This window comes from Myotis daubentonii, chromosome 4 (genome assembly GCF_963259705.1).
Source record: "Myotis daubentonii chromosome 4, mMyoDau2.1, whole genome shotgun sequence".
Lineage (NCBI taxonomy): Eukaryota > Metazoa > Chordata > Mammalia > Chiroptera > Vespertilionidae > Myotis > Myotis daubentonii.
In genome coordinates, this window is record NC_081843.1 from 36,735,732 (window position 1) to 36,763,395 (window position 27,664).

The 27,664-nt window shown below is 41.3% G+C and overlaps 1 protein-coding gene across 1 annotated transcript in view; it reads right to left on the minus strand.

The window, feature by feature from the left end:
* Nucleotides 1–618: 618 nt before the first annotated feature.
* LOC132232296 (cytochrome P450 3A12-like) overlaps nt 619–27,664 on the minus strand; it is a 38,152-nt gene continuing 11,106 nt past the window's right edge. Inside the window, exons 5-13 of the mRNA XM_059691753.1 lie at nt 25,775–25,888; nt 25,428–25,516; nt 23,949–24,097; nt 20,149–20,276; nt 18,550–18,616; nt 9,333–9,493; nt 6,108–6,334; nt 3,726–3,888; nt 619–1,169 (exon numbers count right to left, since the gene is read on the minus strand). Of these exons, the coding sequence (XP_059547736.1) occupies nt 1,074–1,169; nt 3,726–3,888; nt 6,108–6,334; nt 9,333–9,493; nt 18,550–18,616; nt 20,149–20,276; nt 23,949–24,097; nt 25,428–25,516; nt 25,775–25,888 (1,194 nt within the window). The 3' untranslated portion in view covers nt 619–1,073. The remainder of the gene's footprint in view (nt 1,170–3,725; nt 3,889–6,107; nt 6,335–9,332; nt 9,494–18,549; nt 18,617–20,148; nt 20,277–23,948; nt 24,098–25,427; nt 25,517–25,774; nt 25,889–27,664) is intronic.

Sequence of the window (27,664 nt, forward strand, 5' to 3'; positions counted from 1 at the left end):
GCGCACTTCCAGGCTAAAGTTCCTGTGGCAGCACTGAGGCCCGGGCTAGGAGTGGGTCTATCAGTTATTATGGCGCTGCCTGCACGCCTGCAGGGAGGGGGATGGGCTCTGTTACTCAGGGATCTGCCCTGGGGATTTCTGAACTTTTGGTGTCCGCAGGTCTGGAGCTGTGGTCACAGGTCTCTGTCCCCAGTGGCTGCAGGGTCCTGGTATGAGTCTGAGATCAGACTGGATGGTGCTGAGGCCAGGATCCTAGCCTCAAGCAGCTCTGTTTCCCAAGATGGCGTGGTTGCTGTGCCCATGTTGGCCGCCCAGGAGTGTCTGCGCAGGGAGCGGGGCTCTGCCGCCTAAGACTGCCCGCTTTAGCAGCCCCTTAGAAGACCTGCAGAATCTAACTGTCTCTAGCTCATACACACACACCACACACGTCCACACCCTCCTCTATCACTTCCTTGCGCTCTCACACTCTCTCCCTCCCGACCTTCCAGCCAGTCACCATTTTTTTCCTGTCATCTATCTTAATATATCAAATTGGAATTCTGAAAAGGTCCCATCCAACCAGTGATTGTGATGGTTAAAAACATTTAGTCACTGGCTGTGCATGAAAGCATTAGATAATACTATTATGAAGAGATGTTTATTGAGTTGCTCAATATAATATGCAATATAGAATATTCAAAATAAAACGTGATATAAATTTCACTATTGCCATTTCCACAATGATCCTTGTTTTCATTAAAGTTTGTTGATAAAATTATAGAGAAATTTGTATACATGATTAGTACTAAGTAAGTAGATGATACTAAGTGGGAATAGATAGAGATAGTATTATAAGGAACCAATAAGCTTGGTCTACTTGTTTAGTCACCTCTCTTATAATAACACAATATGTAATACTCTATATAGACACTGAGAAGATAAGTGAATGTACTGACTCCCTAGTCATCCATCAAGTGCAGTAAGTTAAGCCCATCTTCATTTCTGTTTTTTTTTAATTCACAAAGTACACTGAAATCTCTCGTGTCAGGGGATATGACTTCCTTGAAGAACAAAGTGTAAGTCCTTAGGGAAAGTCAGGCTCCACTTACAGTCCCGTCTCTCAACTCAGCCTTTAAAATAATGGGGTTTTTTGGTTGAATAATTCCTTGAAAATCTAGTTCCACAGGAATCTGCAAATGTTAAACAGCATAGGAGAACCAGTTAATGAAGCACTATCAACACCAACAGCAAAGCAGATGAGATACATTGAGGACAATAATGCTTTACAATATATAGAAATTACTTTTAGCATAATATATCGTTGTTTCTTTATTCAGTAAGCTGTCCAAGACTGGTCAGTGAAAGCATTCATCAATACATTCATTAAGAAAATATCAATTACAGCATCTAAATAGGAAGGTTTTACATTAATAGGAAGATCTGGAATCTGTCCTCTGAAGAACATAAGCAATAGCTGTCATTGAGTGGTAGCAAGCAAGGCCCTATAATAAGGCTTATTTCTAGGACTTGTATATTTATTATGCAGCTCCTTTCCTTAAGTAGGCTTTCTCAGAGAAGAGGAGGAGGATGAAGATGGTTTCCATCTTATTTGTGGCTTTAGGCATCTATGTAGCAGTCCTGTAAGCGCATACAAAGGGGGTCTTAGCCCTGAGAGGAAGTGGGCCTCTGGCACACCTGGGGGTGGGTGCAGATACTCTCTGAAAGCTCCCAGTCATCTCTAGCCAGAGACAAACTCATATTGGTTTGTGTTTCTTTTTCGTTTGAATTTTAAGCAAATGAATGAATTTTTGAAATTTAAACCAGATTCTTAGGCATTATGAAAAACTATTTAGAAAAGCCACACAGAATTCATTTTGTGCATATTGGAACTTGCAAGGTAACCTGAATACATACTATACATTTTAATTATTTGAATTATCCATCACTTCTAAGGAGTCCAGTCACTTCTCCCAGTGGAAGCCTCTAGTTTCATGATGGGAAAAGGTATTTGTCAAGCATTGTGCCTATTTTCTAACATCTCCTGGTTCCCAGTGTAAATAGTGAACTTCTGAATAGCGTTTTGACCTAAATAGTGTTTTGAATAATTTGTTAGCTCTATTCCCACCCAGTCACTCCCTCAGTGTTGTGGAGCCACCAACACAGTAACCTTCATACCTCAGTTGACTGAAGGGCAAGAAAATTGCCATGGAGCGTGAAAAGCACAAGCCAGAGATGACTGGGAGCTTTCATGGAGTATCTGCACCACCCCAGGTGTGCAGAGGCCCACTTCCTCTCAGGGCTAAGACCCCCTTTGTATGCACTTACAGGACTGCTACATAGCTGCCTAAAGCCAGAAATAAGATGATAACCATATTCATCCTCCTCCTCTTCTCTGAGAAAGCCTACTTAAGGAAAGGAGCTGCATAATAAATATACAAGTCCTAGAAATAAGCCTTATTATAGGGCCTTGCTTGCTACCACTCAATGACAGCTATTGCTTATGTTCTTCAGAGGACAGATTCCAGATCTTCCTGTTAATGTAAAACCTTTCTATTTTATCATTTCAAATGGCACTTATATATTTCCCCTGCACACAGACCAACACATGTAAAAAACGTACATTACAAATGTTATTTGTTATTTTTTTCAAATTAAATCATTTAAAATGTGGATTCATGGTCTCCAAATCAACTGCAAAATACTCTTTAAGCATTTCCTGAATGACCACAAGGCACTATTGGGAATTTATGAAAGGAATAAAATGAGGTGCTAGACTTAAGGATATTCTTAGATACAAAGAAAACACAGAGTACCAAACTGGATGGTTTAATGATAAAGTTTTCAGTTAGGAAAGATAGTGATGATACCAGCCTGCAGTAGCAATAACATGGCAGAGGAAAAATGGGCTCTGGACTAGATGAGAAGCCTCCTGGAAGGGGCTTGAGAGTGAACTAGGACTTGAAAGATGAGAACAGAATAGGGAAGAGAGTGAGAAAAACATCATAGAGTTCATATTAGGATCTAAAGAATCCAACTTGATTGCAGCCTGGCTCCCAGAAGCAGGTTTCAAGTAGCCAGGATGGCCATGGACTGTAGGAGTTCTTACATCAGGCAGAAATGCTTTAATCAACCTTGGCTGCAAATGAAAACCAAACGGGGTGCTTTTAAAGCCACACAGGATGGATTATTTTAGAATCTGAGATGACCTCAGCATAGGATTTTTAAAAGATCCCTGCTGATTTCATTGTATTACCAGTGGTTGAGAACCCTCTCACAAGAGCTTCTGTAAGTTCTGGTGGAAAAGAGCAGTGTTCAAAAGTCATGACCCAGTTATCATTGTACTTCAGGACTGTGCACAGCGCTTTCCCTTCCTTCCAGTGGATTTAAAACCAAATTTAAACTTTTCTCAAATGACTCTACCTGATCGTGTCACACTAACTATATTGACTCTAGATGGCCTTTATACTTGGATATTTATATAGGGTGTCCCAAAATTCACACAAGATTTGCAACTCAATTCAATCGCAAATCTTGCGTGAAGTTTGGAACACCCTATAAAAACACAGGCTTAGCACTCTAGACTACCAGGATCTTAAAGGTTACATGTGACTCCAGATAGATTGTCTGTCCAACAGAACAAAGTATTAAACAATGAATGAGCACACTCATGCATATGTATCTCAGTTTATGAAAAACTCTCAATCAAGCATCATTCACACAGAGTGGTAACAGGTTAAGTATCTGACCTGTGTTTCTTTGCAGGGTTTGAAGGAAAAGTTCTGCAGAACTCTGACGAGAGCAATTTTCATGTTCATGAGAGCGAACCTCATTCCGATGCAGTTTCTGGGTCCACTTCCAAAGGGTGTGTATATGTAAGGATTTATGCTGTCCTTGTTCTCCTTGCTAAACCTGGTTATATAACAGTAGATGCAAACAATTAATGAAACATAAACACCGCAAGAGCTACATGTTTGGGCTTCTTAGGCTCCTCTACAAGTAGTGTACAGAATACTCCTTTGGGCTAGTCAGTGAGATCCTGCTATAGTTATGTGGCTGTAAGAATGGTAAGCTACAGGTTCTTTCCATTCCACATACCCTATACGAGCTAACAGTATCATTGAAGAGATGACATGAATGCTGTTTAACGGAAAATTTATCTTTAAACACTAAATTACATTCAGGGTATTAAGATGTTCACACTCTGAAAGGCAAGTAGGAAATGAGACTAATTGAAGAAAAAGTAGGTCCCTGCCTCCATCAAACTCATGTTGGTCACATGCTCATGGAGGAAGGAAGTAGGAATCATATCTCTCATTAGTTGCATTGTTATTTTCTCCTTCCCTTCCCTTTCCTTCCTCCACTCCCCACTTTCCTCTCCTCCCTTCCTCTCACCTCTTCTGTCCCTCTCCCATTGAATAGCTTAAATCAGATGACGCATATGGGCATATGATGCTCCTCTACTCTAATAAAATCTGTGGTTCCCTTGTCTATCTGTTGCACTAGGCTGTAAATTTCTTGAAGGTTAGACCTATTTTTATTCAAATTTGATCCCTCAATATTTGATTATATTAAGGGAAAATGTGGATTTGGGAAAGTGATCATGACATTGGGGTTATGTATTTTTAAAAGGTTCTTGAACATTGGAATATTTAGAGATGGTATGCCTTAAAATAATATGGGAATTAGGAGGATGGTAGTAATGGTGTGTGAATGGGGCAGCAGACATACTTTGATGGCTGTAAACATGTGATAGGCATGCATAGATGAATTAAAAGTAGACTCGTATCTGTAGAAAATGATTTTGTATATTTGTGTGTCAAATTCTCCATAATAGGCATTTTTTAACGTTTGGATTTCTCACTGCCTTACCCACTTCCAGACATGGTAAGCAGTTACTCTCTGTGGAAGACTTAATGATCAAAAGAGCAGTACAGTCAGTGGTCTCCGGTTTCATGTTCATGAAGCTACTGGGTGTGGGGGTGAGGGGAGAAAAAACGGTTGAGCTTGGAGGAAACACAGAGGCCCCTTGGTCCAGAAAACAGAGGATTTGGTCACGTCTAACTTCTTCTTTCACCAAATACTATGTGTAGACAATAAGCTAGAACTAAGAACACCATGGCAAATGAGAGAAGGTCCCTGCCATTAGGGATCATATAGTTGTGCTAATGAAAGCCTAGGTCCCAGCTAGTGCCCTCAATAGTTAATTCCAGTTTTGCTCATCAGTACAATAAATGGGGAACATCAGCTCTTTCTAGAGTTCAAGCTGTGCCTAAAGCTAGGCCTTGGCTCTGAATTTCCAGAAGAACATGCTATAAAGATCCTCCTAGGGGGCGTGTCTCTGTGTCTGGAGAGCAGGTGACTTTTCTTTGGAAGTCGCCAGTTTCTTTGAGAGTTGGAGGAAGCTGACACAGGACTGTAGCCAAAGACAGACCAGTGACTTGTGTTCTCCTCTGTCCTCCAGGGGCCGCTTAAATCATCAGGGATGAGGACCTCTCAGGTTCCCATAATGCACTCTCCCAATAATGATAAAGATGTGGCCACCAATGTGAAAAAAACAAAAACAAACAGAATGTGGGAACGTTGCTGGTAAATTCAGAGAGCTAATGAGAACAACACAGAAAAATTTAAAGAAGTAAAAAAGCCTACATTCCTAAAATCAGATAATGATTAACTAATTTATGGCATAAGCATATAGTCACATCTGCATGAATATTTATAAGTATGCATACCTATATATGATGGTTATATATAAAAGGACACTGTTTATAGTTTACTGGTAAATAAAGTAAGCAGTTCAAAATAAAAAATATATTACTCTTTTAATTTTAAATATCTATATATGCTTAGAAAAATGTCAATAATGACATACATTGCATTACTAATGAGGCCTATCTTAAGATATTAGTACTATGGACAGATACAATTTTCTTGTAGCTAGTCTAGAGTTTGTAAAATTTTGTCAACAAACAATGATTACTCTTGTAATAAGAAAAAACAAACTTGTAAAAACAGAAAAATGTACAATAAATGATTGTACAACCACATGTACATCATCTATACTAAAAGACATCAGATTATGTCCAATCAGCCTGGATGAGGGTGGGTTCCCTTTCCCAGGGGTCCAGTACCTTTCAGGACGGAACTCCTCCGGCTCTGGCCAGTACGTCGGGTCTAGGTGAAGAACAAAGATTGGAACCATCACGAGTGTTCCTTTGGGAATGAACACCCCATTGATTTCCACATCCTTCTTACAGAACCTCTCAAGTCTACCAGCAATTGGGAATAGTCTGAGGGATTCATTCATCACCATGTCAAGATACTCCATCTGTGCCAGGGCATCATAGGTGGGAGTTGCCTGGGAAGAAAGAAACAGATTTTGATAAACTGAGATTTGATATCTATTTTCAATTCAGTCTATGTAGTTCTATAGAAATGTTAGGAGCTCCAAAGAATAACTTATTTGGGTAAAGGACCTTAGGATTTATAGACATTTTAATATCTGTCATGTCCATTGGCCTGCTTAATGGCCCATTGAGATGTGTGGAGTAGTTATGACTATGGGAGGACGTTGGGGACAACTCCTTAAACAGGACCCCAAATCCCTCACATTACTGTGTAGTGATTTTTTTTTAACTCATGTGAGTAATAGACTATGACCCATATTCTTAACTGAAATACGCTAAGGTCACTGTTTTTTTTCCCAAAAGATAGGCCACACCTCTGTGCCAAGGAAAGAGAATGTGTAAAAGAGCAAAATTCCAACTTGACAGTGTTCAGTTGAAAAATCCTGCTTACTAAGCCTTTAGATTATATATATAATTTGGAGAGAAACACCATATAAATAGAAACTCTATAAATGAAAAACTCTGTAAGTATAGCAAAAGAAGGGCGTGACTGAAAAGAATGAAAGCAGGGCGCATAATTTCATTCTAGCAGAAGCTATAAAGAGGTGGAACCCCACTCAGCCTCATGCTGCCTTGCCGGAACAGTCTCCTAGTTGTTGTTCAGGGTTTGACTGTAAGCTGTGAAGATCTCATACAAGCCTCGCCATCCCCAGAGGCCAGTCTCTTCCTACCACAAAGAGTTCCAGTTTTGTCAGATATCTGAAAACAGTGTGGGCAATATGTGGGTATCACTTGGTGTTATATTGAAGAGGCAATACTGGAGAGGTTAAGGGTTTGGCTAGTGGCTTCTTCACCACTAGCTATATGACTAGTGTATGAAAATTATTTCACCTCTCAGTTTTCTGATATGTTACATGGAGATATTTAGAGTTGACACTTCATAGGGTTGTTTGGTAGAGACATCACTGCTCACCCAATATCCATGTAGTCTCCACATCTCCCAGCCCACTTAAAGCTAGGGGGAACCAGCTTTGAGAATGGGCTCCGAGCTGTGGTGACATATGTCAGTTCAGAGTCAAAATTCTTGAAAATCCAGTGAGCAACACTCTACTTCTTTATTCCCCAACCAACATGAAGGCCTTGTGCTCCAGAAAGTGCCGCTACAAGAAAATGGGTCCTTTTTAGCTTATATTTCTGAGTAACTATGGAGCACAAAGTCACACTCCCATCCTTCATTAACAATCCATGTTGGACATGTTAATGTGAGTTGGAAATAATCCTTTGCAATGTAAATCCACTGAGAATAGAGGGCTAATCTGTAGTTGTGGCAAATTTAGCCTATTCTGACTAATGTATCACTTTTTAAAATTGAATTTATTGGGGTGACATTGGTTAAGAAAATTCTATAGGTTCAGTTACAATACGATAATACTCCATCTGTATATTGTTTTGTATGATCACCACCCCAAGTCAAGTCTCCTTTCATCACCATTTATCCTCCCCCACCCCATACTCTCTTCTACTTCTGCCAACGCCTATTCTCCTCTGGCAATCATCATGCTGTTGACTGTGTCTATGAGTTTCTTGTTTTAGTTAATCCTCTCGCAAGGATATTTTTCCATTTATTTTTAGAGAGAGTGGAAGGGAGGAGGAAAGACACACAGAGAGAAACATCAATGTGAGAGAGACACATGGATTGGTTGCTTCCACATCATAGCCATGGTCTAGCCTGCAACCAAGGTATGTGCCCTTGACAGGAATCAAACCCAGAACCCTTTAGTCTGAGGGTCGAAGCTCTATCCACTGAGCCAAAGTGGCTAGGGCTGTGTCAATTAGGTTTTTTTGCTTAACCTCTTTACCTTTTTCACCCAGCCTCCCAAAGCCCCCTTCGCCGCTGATAGTCTGTTCGCTATCTATGAGTCTGTTTCTATTTTTAATACAAAATTTTTTAAAAATTCATTTATAAATATAAGGCATTTAGAACAGACAAATATAGTGAGAAGTATATGTTAGCTATTAGTGTTGTTGTTGTCATTGTTACTCTTATTAAGAGGGGAGGACATAATGCTTTAGCTAGTCTGTTTCTTAGTGACCTTTCCATCTTATTGCAATAAAATGATCTCCAATATAGGCTTACCCAGAGAAGAAAAATAATCTTTAATTTATTTGGACCCTAAAATGTATCTTTATTTTATATTTGAAGGACCTATGACACGGAGAGTTCTTAAGACCTATCCAAAACCACAGTCTGGACTCAAACTCATGTCTTCTATTTCCTACACTATGTTCTTTTCTGTATACCAGGCTTCTCCTAGATTGCACAGTTTACCCAAGGTGGTAGATTCCAGTAATAGTGCCAGTTTTCCACACCTTCCTGTGTCCATGCCCTTAGTCATCTAACTTTGTGCCCTCCTATTATGATCCTGGTGTTGGCCATGGTGCATGCTTTAAATCAATGGAATGTTGGTTAAGTGTAATGCAAGCAGAGTTCTGAAAGGCACCCATATGTTTGGGCTTATTGGTCATTCCCTCTGTCATTGCCTGAGAAGAACATACCCAGGCTAGTTGTCGGGAGTATGGGAGATATGTGGATCCTGTGTGGAGCTGATTCACCCAGCCACTTAGCCAAGGCCAGCCTAGATCAGCCAAGAGCCAGACTGCAACAAGTCTAGTCAATAGCAACACAGGTAATCATCTAGACACTTGAGCAATAAATTCCTATTGTTAATTGCCACTGAGGTTTTAAAATTTTTTTTTCATTTGACATTATTGTGATAACAGATAACTGACACAACAGGACCAACACTTTTTCAAAGATCTTATATACCTCTAATAACAAAAATTACCTATATTCTTTGATTGTTTTTGTCTTTTTACATCCTTCCTAAATAGCACAATTAAAATAATTGATGCTTACATTCTTTGTAAAAATTCTCCTAGGAAGTGGTGAGGAGGCATTCTTGATAAGGCTTTACTTTCTCCCTCGCTCTCCAAGTATCACCCACTTACCTTATTGGGAAACGTTGCATCAATCTCCTTGTGCAATTTCTGCTGCACATCTGGGTGAGTGGCCAGCAAATACATAAGGAAACAAAGAGAATTGCTAGTGGTCTCATAGCCGGCAAACAGAAAGATAATAGATTGGGCAACAAGCTCCAGATCAGTCAGAGCTAAAAGGAGACGAAAGATATTTTATAAAGCAGGTCTATGTACAACATCACAATTTAGATTATGAGGAATCCAAATGAAATTCCCAAACCCTTATAGGAAAAATTGAAAACACAATTCAGCTTAAATTGGGAGTGTTTTGCACTCTGATGTGTATGTTACAGAGCCAGAAAAAGGCAAAAATGTCTTCATCTGCTCCCCCGCCCCCCCAACGTCTATTCTATTCTTCACCATCTGCTTCTGGTTGTGTCACTCTCTCCACAACATAGCTGTGCAATTTTAAGACATAGCATTTTGTGTTACATGCACAGTGTTATCAGTCTGTCCCTTGGAGAATCCTGAAAGTACTTTAGCTACAAGTAATATGGGATACATTTCTCCCCCAGGAAAATTTTAAATTATTCTAGATAAAATATACCTGAATAATTTTTAGTGTGTATATATATATATCTTTTTATTGATTTCTGAGAGGAAGGGGAGGGAGAGAGAGATAGAAACATTAATGATGAGAGAATCACCAATCCACTGCCTCCTGCATGCCCCGCACTGGGGACCAAGCCTGCAACCCAGGCACGCACCCTTGACCAGAATCACACCCGGGACTCTCCCAGTCTACAAGCTGACACTCTATCCACTGAGCCAAACCGGCCAGGGCCCTGGGTAATTTTTAAGAGACTTTCCACTAAGGCTTATGCAGGGAAAATTAAAGGATCTTTCATTCAAAAATGTTTGCAGAAATTTAAGAGAATAATACTGGGCTACAGATAAAATATGGTTACTCTAAGTATTGTCCATAGACCAGCATCATCAGCAATATCTGGAAGATTATTAGAAATGCAGAATCTTAAATCCCATACAAAAACTACTGAATCACAGTATGAACTGTCAAGATATGAGATGATTTTCATAACTAGAACAAAAAAACACAAAATTTATATGAAACCACAAAAGATAGCAATCTTGGGAAAGAACAAAGTTGGAGATATCACACTACCTTGTATCAAATTATACTACAGGACTATAGTGATCAAAACAGCATAGCATTGGCATAAAAACAAATATAGATCAGTGGAACAGAATAGGGAACCCATACCGATATGGTCAATTAATATATGACAAAGGAGACAAGAACATACAAGGAAGTAAAAATAGTCTATTCAATAAATGTCTGGAAAATTGGACAGATATGAGCCAAAAAATGAAACTACACCATCTTTTTAAAAATATATATTTTATTGATTTTTTTACAGAGAGGAAGGGAGAGAGATAGAGAATTAGAAACATTGATGAGAGAGAAACATCGATCAGCTGCCTCCTGCACACTCCCTACTAGGTATGTGCCCGCAAGCAAGGTACATGCCCTTGACCGGAATCGAACCTGGGACCTTTGAGTCCGCAGGGAGACACTCTATCCCCTGAGCCAAATTGGTTAGGGCGAGACCATCTTTTTTTAAATCCTCATCCGAGGACATGCTTATTCCGAGGACATGCTGAGAGAGAGAGAGAGAGAGAGAGAGAGAGAGATGAAAAACATTGATCAATCCCCCGCCCCCCACGCCCGTATGTGCCCTGAGTAGGGCCTGTGACTGGGGATCAAACTCGCAGCCCAGACATGTGCCCTACTTGGAGACTGAACCCACAACCTTTCATTGTATGGGAGGATGCTCCAACCAACTGAGCCCTACTGGTCAGTGCCTAGACTATCTTTTTACACCGTATATAAGAATAAACTCAAAATGAATTAAAGACTTAAATGTAAGACTTGAACCATAAAAACCCTAGAAGAAAACAGAGGCAGTAAAATCTCTGACATTTTTCTTGGCAATATTTTTTCCTGACATATCTGCTTGGGCAAGGGAAACTATAAATAAATGGGACTACATCAAACTAAAAAGTTTACACAGCAAAGGAAACCATCAACAAAACAAAAAGACAACCTACTGAATGGGAGACAATATTCACCAATGATACATTCCATGAGGTGTTAATACTCCAAATTTATAAAGAAATTATACAATTCAAACCAACCCCAGCCCCCCAATAATCCATTTAAAAAGTGGGCAAAGGTTCTGCATAGACACTTCTTTAAAGAGGACATAAGATGGCCAATAGACATATGAAAAGATCCTCAACATCACTAATTGTCAGAGAAATGTAAATTAAAATCACAATGAGATGTTAGCTCACACTTGTCAGAATGGCTAACATCAATAAATCAACAAACAACAAGTGGTGGCAAGGATGTGGAGAAAAGGAAACCCTCCTGCACTATTGGCGGGAATGCAGATTCGTGCAACCACTGTGGAAAGCAGTATGGGGGGTCCTCAAAAAATTAAAAATGGAACTGCCTTATGACCCCATGTTGCACTTGTGGGTATATATCCAGAGAATCCCAAAACACTAATTTGAAAGACTATATGCACCCCTATGTTCATTGTAATGTCATTTACGATAGCCAAGGTTTGGAAGCAACCCAAGTGCCTGTCAAATGGATTATTACTTAGCCACTGAAAAAGAATAAAATCTTATAATTTGCAACAGTATGAATGGATAGAAGGTATTATGCTAAGTGAGATAAGTCAGACAGAGAAAGACAATTATTGTATGATTTTACTTATAGGTGGAATCTAAACACCAAAATAAATGAACAAACAAAATAGAAACAGACTCATAGATATAAATAAAAGACTGATGGTTGCCAGTGGGAGTGGGATAGGGGACTGGAAGAAAAAGGTAAAGGGATTAAGAGGTACAAATTGGTAGTTACAAAATTGTCATGTGGATGTAAAGGACAACATAAGAAATAAAGACAAGCTCTAGCTGGTTTGGCTCAGTGGAAAGTGTTGGCCTGAGGACTAAAGGGTCCCAGGTTTGATTCCGGTCAAGGGCACATGCCTGAGTTGTGGGCTCGGTCCCCAGTGGGGGGTGTGCAGGAGACAGCTGATCCATGATTCTCTCTCATCATTGATGTTTCTATCTCTTTCTCCCTCTCCCTTCCTCTCTGAAATCAATAAAATAATCCTATATAATAAAGAGGTAATATGAAAATTGACCATCACTCCAACACACAAAATGGCTACCCCCATGTGATCAAAGATGCCACCCCCATGTGGACACAAGATAGCCACCACAAGATGGCTGGCAGGGGAGGGCAGTTGTGGGTGATCAGGCCAGCAGGGGAGGGCATTTGAGAGGGACCAGGCCTGAAAGGGAGGGCAGTTTGGGGCAATCAGGCCCACAAGGGAGGACAGTTGGGGGGACCCAGGTCTTCAGGGGAGGGCAGATGAGGGGGACCAGGCCTGAAGGGGAGGGCAGTTGGGGGTGACCAGGCCTGCAGGGGAGGGCATTTGGGGGCAACCAGGCTGGCAGGGGAGGGCAGTTAGGGGCAATCAAGCTGGCAGGGTAGGGCAGTTAGGGGAAACCAGGCTGACAAAGGAGGGAAGTTAGGGGTGACTGGGCCAGCAGTGGAGGGCAGTTGAGGGCAACCAGGTTGGCAGGGGAGGACAGTTAGAGGTTATCAGGCCTGCAGGGGAGGGTGGTTGGGGCGACCAGGCTGGCAAAGGAGGGAAGTTAGGGGTGACCAGGCTGGTAGGGGAGGGCAGTTAGGGACAATCGGGCCAGCAGTGGAGCAGTTAGGCATCAATCAGTCTGGCAGGGGAGTGGTTAGAGGGTGATCAGGCTAGCAGGCAGACATAGTTAGGGGCAATCAGACAGGCAGGCAGGCAAGCGGTTGGGAGCCAGCAGTCCCTGATTGTGAGAGGGATGTCCGACTGCCATTTAGGCTCAATCCTAGTGGGCCTAAACTGGGGTCAGGTGGGGATCCAGTGGGATCGGGCCTAAATGGGCAATAGGACATCCATCGAGGGGTCCCAGATTGGAGAGGGTGCAGGCTGGACTGAGGGATAAACACCCCAGCCCCCATGCACCAATTTCGTGCACCAGGCCTCTAGTACATATATAAAAGAAATACAGTCAATAATGTAATAACTCTGTATGGTATCAGATGGGTGCTTGAAATATTAGGAGGATCACTTTGTCAAATATGTGATTGTCTAACCACTATAATGTACATCTGAAACTAATACAAAATAATATTCAATGCAAACTCTAATTTAAAAATAGTATTTATTTATTTTTATTATTATTTTGGGGGGGGTTAGAGTCATTGATGAACTTTATTTCAACCTAATGCCTGAATACCCTTTCCAGGATTATCCATTTTATCTAGTGTTTTGATTTTTTTAAAAATAACACCAATGATGGAAAGCTCACTACCTCTTCAGGGAAATCATTCCACTTTTATACAATATTAATAGTTGTAAATATCTTCCTTATATTGGGCCCAAATAGGCCTTCCTGACCATTATTGCTGCATTAGTTCTGCCTTTGGAAGTCACCTAATATAAAGAAAGCACTCTTTTGTAAGATGGCCCTTGAAAAATGAAAAGACTGCATCATATTATTGCAAAAGAGAGATGTAATTTGTGTGCACAACCTAGCTTGGTAAGCACAGATTATACCTTTAAGAGATATTAGGTATTAAAAGACTTGGGACACATGTCTTCAAAATTGATGATCTGAGATATGGGCAAAAACTGCAGAGATTTTAAAAAAAGGTGTAAGATTGGTGATTGATCTTAGTCTAATCAATGGCATTAAAATAGCAGAAAAAAGAATGTGCCAATAGAAGGGCATTGGACAGCATGAAATACAGAAATGTAGGGTCCAGTAAGTGGAATTAGCAATGTTCATTCAATCATGACCTGAATGTTATCTTTCTCAGCACCTGCCCCCTCTCTTTGCTCTATTTTATGCTCAGCAAATAGCCATTGTGATAAAATTGGTCTCTTTTTATATTTTCTCCTGAGAGAAACTAAGCATGGTCAGGCTCTAATCTATTTGTTTGAAGTATACTATAACTTTTAGATACTTAGAGCATGAAATAAATATGTGCTTACCCCAACCATGTAATTGACAACTAAAAACAATACAAAAAAGTGTACAAAAACTCTACAGAGTTCTGACTTTTCAATGAGGATTTGAAAATGACTTTTCAATGACGATTTTTGTGATGCTTTTGGAGGATAAATTCAGCTATGAAATTCTTTCCCCCAGTTAGCACATACCACATAATATTCAAAGTTTAGAGCTGTGCTGTCCAATATGGTAGTCACAAGCCACAAGTGATAATTTAACTTTAGATCTTAATTAATTAAAATTAAATACAATTTAAGATTGTTTTCAGTTGCACTGGCCACAACACAAATGTTCAATAGTAACATGTGTCTAGTAATTACTGTATTGAGTAATGAATATCTATACTAATAAAAGGGTAATATGCTAATTAGACCAGGTGGACCAGACATCTTCCAGATGTCTGACTTCCTTCTGGACAAAGCCACGGTGGTGGGGGCTGAGGCAGAGGCGATTAGGGGCGATCAGGCCAGCAGGGGAGCAAGCAGTTTAGGGACCATCAGGCTGGCAGGGGAGGGCAGTTGGGGGTGATCAGGCCAGCGGGGGAGTGGTTAGGCAGTGATCAGGCCAGCAGGCAGGGGAGCAGTTAAGGGCTATCAGGCTGGCAGGCAGAGGCGGTTAGGGGCAATCAGGCCAGCAGGTAGAGGCTGTTAGGGGTGATCAGGCAGGCAAGGGAGCAGTTAGGGGCATCAGGCCAGCAGGTTAAAGCTGTTAGGGTTGATCAGGCAGGCAGGGGAACAGTTAGGGGAATCAGGCCAGCAGTCAGAGGTGGTTAGGGGCAATCAAGCAGGCGAGCGGTTAGGAGCCAGAGGTCCCAGATTGCCAGAGGGAGGTCTGACTGCCAGCTTAGGATATCCCCCGAGGGGTCCCGGATTGGAAAGGGTGCAGGCCGGGCTGAGGGATCCCCCCTGCCCCTGTGCAAGAATTTCATGCACCGGACCTCTAGTGTATTTATAATGGTGTATTAGAGTCATCTCATCCCTGCTCTCTAGAACCAAACGTTAAATATTCAGACATTTTGTAAGATGGTTGTCAGACTATTGGTAGTTTAAAATTAACCATAATGGGATTATTTATATTATGGAAATACGTTATTAATCAGATTTTTGAGAGAGAGAGAGATGGGGGAATCATTGGTCTAGTTACGAGTATATATAGAAATACTTATATTTATCAGATCTGTATAAATATATTTGATATTATTAGGTTTGTCTACTAAGGCGATCTAGAAGAAAAAAAGCCCTAGTAGGAATAAGCATTCCCAGATCGTAGATGTTGGTTTCTAAATATCACTTCTTACTAAAATGACCAAAGCTCCTTGAGAAATGACTGATTCAAGGCTTGATCAGGGGAAATAAAGAGAAACCTAGAATTTTCTCATACCAGGAAGCAAGGAAGCGCACACAAAAGCAATGATAGGTAAAGCCCAGCTGGTGTGGCTCAATGGTTGAGCATTGACCTATGAACCAGGAGATCATGGTTCAATTTTTGGTCAGGACACATGCCTGGGTTGCGACCTTGATCCCCAGTAGGGGGTGTGCAGGGAGCAGCCAATAGATGATTCTCATCATTGATGTTTCTATTTATCTCTCCCTCTCCCTTCTCTCTGAAATCAATAAGAACATATTTTTTTTTAAATGATAGGTAAAAATGATACTGGACACTCTGTATACTAGTATATGCCATTATACATTTGTCAAAACCCTAGAATGTGTAATACCAAGAGTGAACCCTTATGTAAACTATGAACTTTGTGTGATAATCATGTGTTATTATATGTTCACTAATTATAACAAACTAGAGGCCCGGTGCACAAAAATTTGTGCACTCGGGGGGGAGGGGGGTCCCTCAGCCCGGCCTGTGCCCTCTCCCAGTCTGGGACCCCTCAGGAGATAACGACCTGCTGGCTTAGGCCTGCTCCCGGGTGGCAGAGGGCAGGCCCAATCCCTAGGTGCAGCCCCTGGTCGGGCTCAGAGCAGGGCCCATCAGGGGGGTTGGGGCTCCGTACCCTGTCACACACAGAGCAGGGCAATTGGGAGGTTGTGATGCCACCCTCAGTCATGCTCAGGGTAGGGCCGATTGGGAGGTTGGGGCACCGTCCCCTGTCACAATCAAGGCAGGGTGGATGGGGAGGTTGCGGCGCCACCCCTGGTCATGCACAGAGCAGGGCCAATCAGGGGGTTGGGGCATTACCCCCTGTCAGTCACAGAGCAGGGCCCATCAGGGGGGTTGGGGCTCTGTACCCTGTCACGCACAGAGCAGGGCCCATCAGGGGGTTGGGGTGCCGCCCTCTATCACCCACAGAGCAGGGCCAATCAGGGGGTTGGGGCGCCGCCACTCTCACACTCAGGGCATGGCCAATGGGGAGGTTATGGCTCTACCCCGTCACACACAAAGCAGGGCCTGTGGTGGGGGAGGGGGGGTTGGGGCGCTGCACCCTGTCACGAACAGAGCATGGTGGATAGGGAGGTTGTGGCCCCGCTCTCTGTCACACACAGAGCCACAGGGCCATCAAGGGGTTTGGGCGCTGCCCCCTGTCACGCTGATCCCGGTGCAGGGAGGCCTCGCGGCTCCGCTGATCCCGGTGCTGGGAGGCATATTACCCTTTTACTATATAGGGTAGAGGCCTGGTGCACGGGTGGGTGCCGGCTGGTTTGCCCTGAAGGGTGTCCTGGATCAGAATGGGGGTCCCCACTGGGGTGCATGGCCAGCCTGGGTGAGGGAATGATGGCTGTTTGCAGCTGGTCACACACCCTTCAGGGTGGGGGTCCCCACTGGGGTGCCTGGCCAGTCTGGGTGAGGGGCTGAGGGCTGTTTTCAGGCTGGGGGTGACTGAAGCTCCCAACTGCTCCTTTTTTTCTTTTCTTTTTTTATTTATTCTGGGCCAGCTTTAGCTTTGAGGCTTGGCTCCAGCTCTTAGGCCTCCGCTGCTGAAAGTAGGTTTCTGGCCTTTGCTTACAATGTTGCGATCCTGCTGGCTGAAGCCCGGTGACTAAAGCGGGTTTCTGGGGTTTTGTTTAGCTTCTATATTTGTTACATAGTTGCTTAGAGTTGCAGCTCAGAGGCCTGCAGTGGCAGGCGGGGAACGTTGGAGTCCTCCGTCACTGAAGCAAGCAAGCCTCATGTTAGTTTCAAGCTGCCTGGCTGCCGGCTGCCATCTTGACTGACAGTTAATTTGCATATTGCCCTGATTAGCCAATGGGAAGGGTAGCGGTCGTACGCCAATTACCATGTTTCTCTTTTATTAGATAGGATGATCCACACCTGTGAGGGATTTTGATAGTCGAGGAATCTGTGTATAGGTAGAGTGAGGTGGCATATTAAGTCTCTGTACCTTCTGTAGAATTTTGATGTGAATCTAAAATTACCCTAAAAAAGTATATTGGAAAAATAAAATATTAAAATGAAAGAAAGAAGAAACCCAGAGCCCACTTAAAGGAGCTCCAGTGAACAAACCTAAAAGAATTTGATCACACAAAAAAAGATGTAAGAGAGTAAATTTATAATATATAAGATCATATTGACATAAATAAATAAATAATAAATGGGAGAGAACAGAATAAACTTTACAATGAAACATCCTATATAATAAAAAGCTAAAATGCAAATTGTCCCCTCAGGAATTCGACTGACCAGGAGTTCACCCTCTTGCTATGATATATGCTGACCACCAGGGGGCAGCGGGGAACGAAGGAAGGTCCTGGCCAGCAGCCAGGGAAGTAAGGCCCCGATCAGGCCTGATCGCCGGCCAGGCCTAGGGACCCTACCCATGCATGAATTTTGTGCACCAGGCCTCTAGTCAATTCATAAATGTAGAAGAAATGATGGAATTAAAATGTCATAATTTTGCAACCATCATAGTAATAATGACTAGTCAAAAATCATCCATAGATGATAAAACTAGTAGGTGAAAGTTTGAAGAGGAACAGAATATTTACTTAGTCTCAAAGGCTTCCCCACAAGTTCCTTATTAATTACAAACGAAAAATAAAGTGAACACAATTTTAACGAAGTGTTCCAGGTTGAGGTCATCAACTACCTCTGAGCCTCCCATCACTGGCCCTCCAAAGCACACCTTGTTTACCTTTATGGGAGTCTGTTTCTTTGGAATTCTGAGAGTTAATCATCAGCTGAAGTAAATCCACTCGGTGCTGGAAGTAGAAGGAAAACTTTTAATGTTAGAAATAAATCCAGACTGCAATAGTAGCCCTAGCTGGTTTGGCTCAGTACATAGAGTGTCGGCCTGTAGATCAAAGGGTCCCGAGTTTGATTCTGGCCAAGGGCACAAAACTTAGTTGCAGGCTCCTCCCTGGCCCAGGACCTGGTCCGGGCTTGTGTAAGAGACAACCAATCAATGTGTTTTTCTCACAGTGACGTTTCTCTGTCTTTCCCTCTCCTTCCCTCTCTCCCTAAAAATCAATGGAAAAAATATCCTCAGGTGAGGATTAACAACAACAAAAAAGTGCAATACTAAATTTCTTTCCTGATAAGATGGCCCCTTTAAATCCGGAAGTGTGCCTAGTGTTGCTTGAGTTATCAGTGAATAAAAACATCCAGCTACAAATCCTGGAGAGCAGGGTGTTTACCTGAAGAAGATCCAGCCATCATGCCCAGCTGCTTTTTGGTCCTCACTCTCTCTGATCTTCAGCTTCTTTTACTTTGAACATAGCCAAAAAACTACTTGCTCCCTCTCCTGTCATGCCTACATGCTCACAAAAATGTCCCTGACCTCAAACCTTTCTTTCTCTCTAGACTTAATTATTTTTTTAATATATTTTTTTGATTTTCTACAGGGAGGAAGGGAGAGGAACAGAGAGCCAGAAACATCGATCAGCTGCCTCCTGCACACCCCCCACTGGGGATGTGCCCGTAACCAAGATACATGCCCTTAACCAGAATCGAACCTGGGACCTCTCAGTCCGCAGGCCGACGTTCTATTCACTGAGCCAAACAAGTCAGGGCTAGACTTAATTCTTAATGAATGGCCACATAGATGAATCTCCTGATATTTGAAGAGTTCATTGGCAGTTTTTCTGTGAGCAGCTTCAAGTGCCACCATCTCAAAACTCTCCACAACATTCAGTGCCATTCCGGGGTACCTAATGCTATCCCCATGGCCTGCAGATATTCTTGTGCTGGCCTCCAGGCCCATGAAGGCAAAGCTGGGTTAGCCAGCTTGCAACCTCAATGCCCAGAGAAGACTACTGCCCTCTCCAGTCCCTGAGCAGGCTTCAGTTTAACATAGAGCCCTCCCCCAGGGGCCTGCTGGGAACTTCCACTGCAGAATGTGTAAAATAAGAGGCTTGGAATTGATGTGATTCTTTGCCAATTTTAACTCTGGGGAATTATACCAGGAAAACAAATTTTAAACAGCAATTTTTATACTTTGATAATTTACTGAAGGGAAGTGGAAAACTTTTCATCTCAATAATATGCATGCAGTGATATACTGACCTTTGTGCCTATTATTATATTACATTTTAGACAATGTCTCTCTGACTTATTTTTTATTTGCTTTCCTGACCTCCACCTTCTTCATTCCCCCCAAAATGTTAGAACTTTCCTCCTGTAAACCTAGAGTTCTCTATCAACCTAAAAAAAGAGAGGTGCACAAATCATAAGTATCCAGCTCAATAAATTATCAAAGCGTGAACACACTCATGTAACCACCACCAGATTTTACCTTTTGTTTATCTTGGAGGCGATTTTCTTTCATTCTTTTTACAGATTTTTTTAAAAAATCAGTTACGCTTTTTGGGAACAGGAAAATATTAAATGCTTCAAACACTGGGCCAAGGAATGGAAAGAGTACTGCAAGAAAAAAGAAAGCACAATGAAAATACGAAATGTACCGGGAGCACTTATAATTTTCTCTACCAATGAGGAGAGTAAAAGACACCAGGCTTCTCAACCAGGAGCCAGTCCCTCTCTGCCCTTTGCTCAGACTTCCAGCCCGTGGCTGCGCAAGGGCAAGTCCACACAGACGGGCCATCACTATAGCAGTGAGATCATGGCCCCTTCCCCATCTTTTGAATGACTAAAGAAACATGATTACATCCCTGAATGGCTTTGTCTTTTATCTAAATCAGAGCAGAGTTTGATTTATTTAATTAATCACACTGTTCTAGAAATAGTAGTCAGATACACATGCATGGACACAGTGGAACACTAGACACTAAAATGTCAACAATGATTATATCTGAGAGTTTAATTATAGGCGAATCTTGTTTTTTCTTTGTCTTTTAAACAATTCTGAAAATTTTATAGGAAATGTGCATTGTATAATAATATAAATATTAACAAAAGTATATTTTGAAAAAATGAATTTGTAGCTAGGATAGAAATAATACAGAGTATGTCTTGCAACCATAATGGAATGAAATTAGAAATTAATAACAAAGAAAACTTGGAAACTCACTGCTCTATGGAAATTTAAAAATACCCTTCTAAATAATCCATGGGTCCTACAAAAATCAAAAGGACAATTAGGAAATACTTTGAGATAAATAAAAATTAAGAGAAAGCATGCCAAAATTTATGGATGTAGCAATAGCAGCATTCAGAGAGAAATTTATGGCTATAAATGTCTACATTTAAAGAGAACAATGATCTCAAATCAAGAACCAAACATTTCTCCTTAACACACTGAAAAAAAGAGCAAACAAAACCAAAAGCAAGCAGGAGGAAGCAATGATACAGATAAGAAAGAAACTAATACAATAAAGAATAAAAAACAATAGAGAAGATTAATGAAATCAAAAGATGATTCTTTGAAGGCATTTAGGTAAATTGACCTAGAAAAAAAAGATCCAAACTTCTGGTATCAGAAATGAAAAAGGGGAGATTATTAATGACATTAAACAATTAAAAAACTATAAGGGGATATTATAAACAACTGTATGCCAATAAATAAGATAACTTAGATAAAATGGACAAATTTCTAGAAAGACAAAACTATAGAAACTGACTCAAAAAGAAATAGATATGCCCTGGCCAGTTTTTCTCAGTGGTTAGTGCGTGGGCCCTCAGACCAAAGGCTTATGGGTTTGATTCCTGGTCAAGGGCATGTGCCTTGATTGCAGGTTCAATCCCTGGCCCAAGTGATAACTATTTATTTGATAATGAATCTTTTTTTTTTTTTTGACAATGGATCTTATACATGACACCCAAACCTCAGGCAATAAAAGAAAAAATACATAAATTATAGGTCATCAAAATGAAAATTTTGTGCTTCAAAGGCACAAAGAAAAAGAAAAGATGCCTACAGAATAGGAGAAAAATTCTGAACTTATTTCTGATGAGGAATTTATATCTAGAATATATAAAGAATTCTTACAGCTCAACAACAAAAAGACAAACAACTCAAATGTAAATGGGCAAAGCATTTGAATAGAAATTTATCTAAAGAAGATACAAAGATGGCCAACAAATATATCAAAAGTTCCTCAACATCGTTAGTCATTAGAGAAATGCAAATAAAAACCACAATGAGATACCACTTCATACCCACTAGAATGGCTATAATTAAAAAGATAGAAAAATGTCAACCAAGTGTTGGTGAGGGTGTGGAGAAATTCAAACCTTCATACATTACTGATGGGGATGTAAAATGGTGTCACTACTGTAGAATAAAGTTTAGCAGGTCCTTGATAAGGTAAACACAGATTAATATAGTATTTAGCAATTCCACCCCTGAATTAAAACCAAATGAAACCCCTCAAAATTGAAATAGGTTATCACCAAAAAGTGTACAGAATGTTTACAGCAACATTATTCACAAGAGCCAAAAGGTAGAAACAACCAAAATGCTCATTAACTGATGAATGAATAAACATAATGTTCATACAATGGAATATTATTGGGTCATAATAAATATAAAATACTGATACATACTACAACATGGATAAACCTTGAAAACATTATACTAAATTTTTAAAAGCCAGCAACAAAAACCCACATATGTGATTCTATTTATATGAAGTGTCCAGCATAGGCAAATTTACAGAGACAGAAAGTAGATTAGAGGTTGCTTTGAGCTAAGGGGAGTGGAATGTTAATGTTAAAAAGTACCATATATCTAAGTTGACAAAAATCCTATATAAGAAAACCCTAATGCAGACAGTCCTTGGGTTATGTTGGACTAGACATATGTTGTTTTGTGGTTACATTGCCATCTCCCATTTATTTATTAAAAAAAAAATGTTCCATCATTTCGACATATGTGCTTTATGTTTTTTATTATTTATTTATCACAAGTAAAGGTCAGGAATTGTTATCTTTCTTTTAAAATTGTTTTTACTGTTTCAGTTCATTACTGCTGGGTATGTGAGTGACATAGGTGCTTATGTAGGTGGGTTCCAACTTAGAGCGAAAATCACATTACTTCACACCATTGGAACGGATCTCCGATGTAACCCAAGGACCTACTGTATGCAAATTGACCGAATGGCAGAACCACCAGTCACTATGACGTGCACTGACCACCAGGGGGCAGACACTCAATGCAGGAGCTGCCCCCCTAGTGGTCAGTGTGCTCCCACAGGGGGAGCACTGCTCAGTCAGAAGCTGGGCTCATGGCTGGGGAGTGCAGCGGTGGTGGTGGGAGCCTCTCCCACCTCCGTGGCAGGCATACATCTCCCTAGGGGTCCCGGACTGTGAGAGGGCACAGGCCGGGGTGACGGCCTCCTGCCAGTGCACAAATGTCGTGCACCGGGCCTCTATTGTTCTAGGTAATATAATGATGGCTGCACATATCTCTGAATGTACTAAAAACAATTTTTCCACTTCATTGAGTTATAATTGACATAGTTTAAGGTATACAGCATAATGACTAGATATACATGTATTGTGGAATAATGACCATAATAAGTTTAGTTAACATAAATCACTGTACATAGTTAAAAATATTTTTCTTTCTGTGTGATTAGAACGTTAAGAATCTAGACTCTTGTTTATCTTATAACTGAGAGTTTGTATCTTTTGAGCACCTTCAATTAAAACTCCCACCCTCAAACTCTGCCTCTGATAAACACAAATCATTTCTTATTTTTCTCTGAGTTTGGATACTTTTTTAGATCCCACATATAAGTGAGGTCCTACAGTATTTGTCTTTCTCATTTCACTTAGCATAAAGCCCTCAAAGTCCATCCATCTTGTTGCAAATGGCAAGATTTTCTTCCTTTTTATGGCTGAATAATACCCATTCTATCTATCTATTATCTATCTATCTATCTATCTATCTATCTATCTATCATCTATCTATCTATCATTTATCTATATATGCCACATTTTTTATTCATTTATCTGTTGACAGACACTAGGTTGTAAAAATGATAGAATTGTACATTTTAAATGGCTGAATTATATCGTATGTGAATGATATCTCAAATGAGCTGAGAGAAAAGAGAGAGAGAGAAAGAGAGAAGAAGTGGTGAAAGGAGGGAGGACATGCGGGAGAAAGAAAAAATACAGTAGTCCACATACTTAGGCAGAAAATGAATGGGTCAAGGAAATTAAGTTTTAAGAGCTTCTTGATATTTTCCACAAAGGGATCTTGTGGGTTGTTCAGGGAATCGATGTTCACTCCAAAAGATGTGCCAGCAATCACATCTATGCTGTAGGCCCCAAACATGCTGAGTAGAGAAATAAAGACATAGAAAATTAAAATCAGCACCTCTTTACTATCCTTATCCAACACATACAATAGGAAGGACATGTAAATTCATATGACCAGGCAGAGACAGGTAAGGAGCCACACAACTGTCAAAACCATCGGCTGGATCATCTAAAGAAGCGATGCTCCTGTCACAGTCAATCATGAGCTATTTATTAGATGCCAGTCATGCAACTGGCCCTGTGCTGGGTTATGGGGACACCAAGGCAAGTTAGACCCACCTGTGAGCAATAGGAGGTCAGTCAGAGGGAAGGAGACCCATAATCAGGCAAATTACAGTAGTGTGTTTTGAGTCTGGACAATAGTAGCCATACTGTGCTTGAGCAGGACCAAGGGTAGGTAATGACTCTTCTCTGAGGAGTCAAGAAAGGTGACATTGACGAGGGTCTTGCCTCACCACAGTGTCTATACTCAGAGCTGATTCCACTTCAGCACATGACAGAACAGCAGCACCCTGGTCTGAGTTGCCAGGAATGCCATCACTCCTTCTCTGCACTCCTGCTAAAGCTCCTGAAAGACCCACTGTCCTCAAGTCCAGTATCTCAAGTTGCCTTTAGGGCACATTCATATCTGTAAAATGTAAGAACTAAGAATGTTTCTGGTTTAAGAAATAATTTAAAAAATCACCCCAAAATCAATTTGAGGAAATCCCATAGGTAAGTGATCATATGTCCCCAGTTTCCCCAGATCAGTCCCACTTTACCTGTGTTGTTCCTGCATAGTTAAACATATCTTAATTTAGACAATAAATGACATGCTCACCCTACCCATAGTCTATACAGGACATTCTTTAATTTGAGACTAAAGAAAGGAGAAGTGGTGGGAAGGTTTAATATTTCATATTTTGCTGGTATCCTCACCAAAATCATGAAGTTGTTCCAAGTTCTCCATTGTAACTTCCATGCTCTACCCACTGCTCACTAATACATACCAGTTCCTTCCCCTGCCAGTATTTCACATCCTCTACACTGAAAACTTTGGTACAATCATGTTTCTACTTTCTAAACTATGTATGTTTGTCTTCAGGAATATCCAAGGTGACAAGTAAACAGACAAATTAATCCTGGTTCATGTACACAGGAGAAGATCTTTCTCTCCTGGCTGCCCTGCTTTTTGGAGGAGCCACATCCTCTTGGGTAGCCCATTGGAGTTCTAACACCACACACCCACTTCTGTCTGGTCATTACAGTAATTCAGTGGGAACTGGGCTCTGGCAGGCGGCTGGGGGCGGGGGGCGGAGTGTGTCTTGAGGACTAGCTCCAAATCCCAGCAGCTGGCCTTCTACTTACTCTTTCAAGTTGATGGGTTTTCCTTTCTCTGCTTCCTTCCTCAGGTTGCTGACCAACCCATCTGCATATTGGCCAATGATGGGGAACATCTAGACACAAAATACAACAACACCCACAGTTAAGTGGGAAGACTCAAGTACTAGAAGACCTAGCTTTCTCAAGCATGGAGCAGTAAGTGATATCTTATAATTAATCCTATATTGTCACTTCTAGGACATAAAGATAAAAAACGGTTATTAGGAAGCTCACATTCAGCAGGCTACCCTTGGAAAGAAATGATCTTACTTTCTACCTGTCCCCAGATGCATTCTTTAAGTTTCAAATTAAATATCCTCTTATACTCTTACCTCCTTGAGCTTTCCACTGGTGAAGGTTGGAGATAGCAATGTTCGAATTCTCTTCCAAGTTTCATCCTCAGCTATAGAGATGGCACTTTTCATAAATCCCACTGCAATCATAGGCTAGAGTTAAAATAAAAAGACATTTTGCCCAGCATAAGTTTTGGAGTTCTCAACAGTTGAAGAAAATTTGTGAAACGGGCATCAATTATTCAACAAATATTTAGTGACTATCTATTCAGTGCATACTTATCCCAAATGTCTAGCATCTCATGAAGGTGCAGGAGACATCCAGCCACCTGATGTGGTTTCCAGCCTTTATGCTAATCATATTTTTCAGTGCAAATGACCCATGTGTTAGGGAAATTGCTTTTTCAGGGGAATACATAGGAATACGTCCTAATATATCCTCCAGGGCTGTGCAGAATAGAAAGGGATTCTTGACTGATACCCAGATAGCTTTGGCAAATCGTATATTGCCTCAGACCAGTTGTTCTTTTACTTATATATACAATATAAGCAACCTGAAAAAAAGAATGTCTTGATATGGTGATTTTTTCTTTACAAAAAAGTAGTTACTACTTAAAAGATTAGGAATCTATTTGTTATTATTAAAAAATAACAAAATCACGTGGAAATTTGTATATTTTTCCACCAGTGATAGAAGGACAAGGAAGAGATAATTCTATTTCTCAGGCTGGGACTGGCCTATCAAGCCACCCTACTTGAGACTTACTTCCATCTTTTAACACTGTTTTGTTTTAAAATATATATCTCCATTATGCATTCATGATTAAAAAATACCCTCACCAACTAGGAAGAGAGAGAAAGTTTCTCAACTTGATAAAGAGCATCTACAGCTAACATCACATTTACTAATGAAAGCCTGGAGTAACATCACTAAGATGGCAAGGTCAGAGACTCCAGCTTCTGTTGCCCCACAAAGAACAATTAGACAGCTATCCACACACAAAAATAGGTCTAGGAGAGTTCAGTAGTTCACTCAAGAATCTTCAGCCACAGAGTGGAGAAAAAACACACAAACAACCCTGAGAATAACTGAACAGAATCGGTAGGGAGAATAGCTTCCTTTTGCCTGCATCATGTCACCCCCCAGGCCAGCACCTCTCGGTGCCTGGAGGGAACTCCGCAGCCTGAGAGACTTGCCCTTGCTGCGGAAGGAACAACAGGGTAAGTGCCAATTTTCTCTACCCTTTCAGGGCGCTGTACAAATGGCCTGCTTCAGTTTCACTATGCCCACTCTGCTGGCTTAGATGAACAATCTAGTGACAGCAAAGAACAAAGAAGAAGAGTAGGAACTGCTAGTCATGATTTCCCACGTCCTGCTCTGCAGAAGACCCCACCAGCCCTCAACAGCTGCTGAGGAAACCAATAGCCAGCACAGCCTCTGTGAACACCCTGCTGGCTTTGCTGCTGATAGTTCCACAGGTTTTCACACTGGCAGATTCTAGCACCCTGAGCCCTTCCTTACCGCCCTCCACACTCACTAGAGCTGCCCCGAGTTGTGCTACCACCCTGAGTCATGGGATCTACTCCAGCAGCCAACACTGGCGTACGTGGCTGGGCTTGTGCATAGTACCAGCCCAGTTCCCTGCAGCTGTTCGGGGAGTGCTGAGTATCAGGGTGGCTGCCTGAAGGTCCAAACCATGCACCTTTGGAGAGATTAACAAACCCAAACTCCCTTGTAATCTGCTCCAGCCCAGCCCCTCCTAAATAGGACCTGCCCTTGTTTCCAACAAGTCCTACAGTCCACTTCTTCTCAAGATACATATTGCTAGGGGACTTGGCAGGTCAGAACCTGTCCCTCCCACCTGCTAGCACATGACACCAAGCTCAGACAACAGTCTTTTGGGCCAGTTCAAGCCTCCACCAGAAACA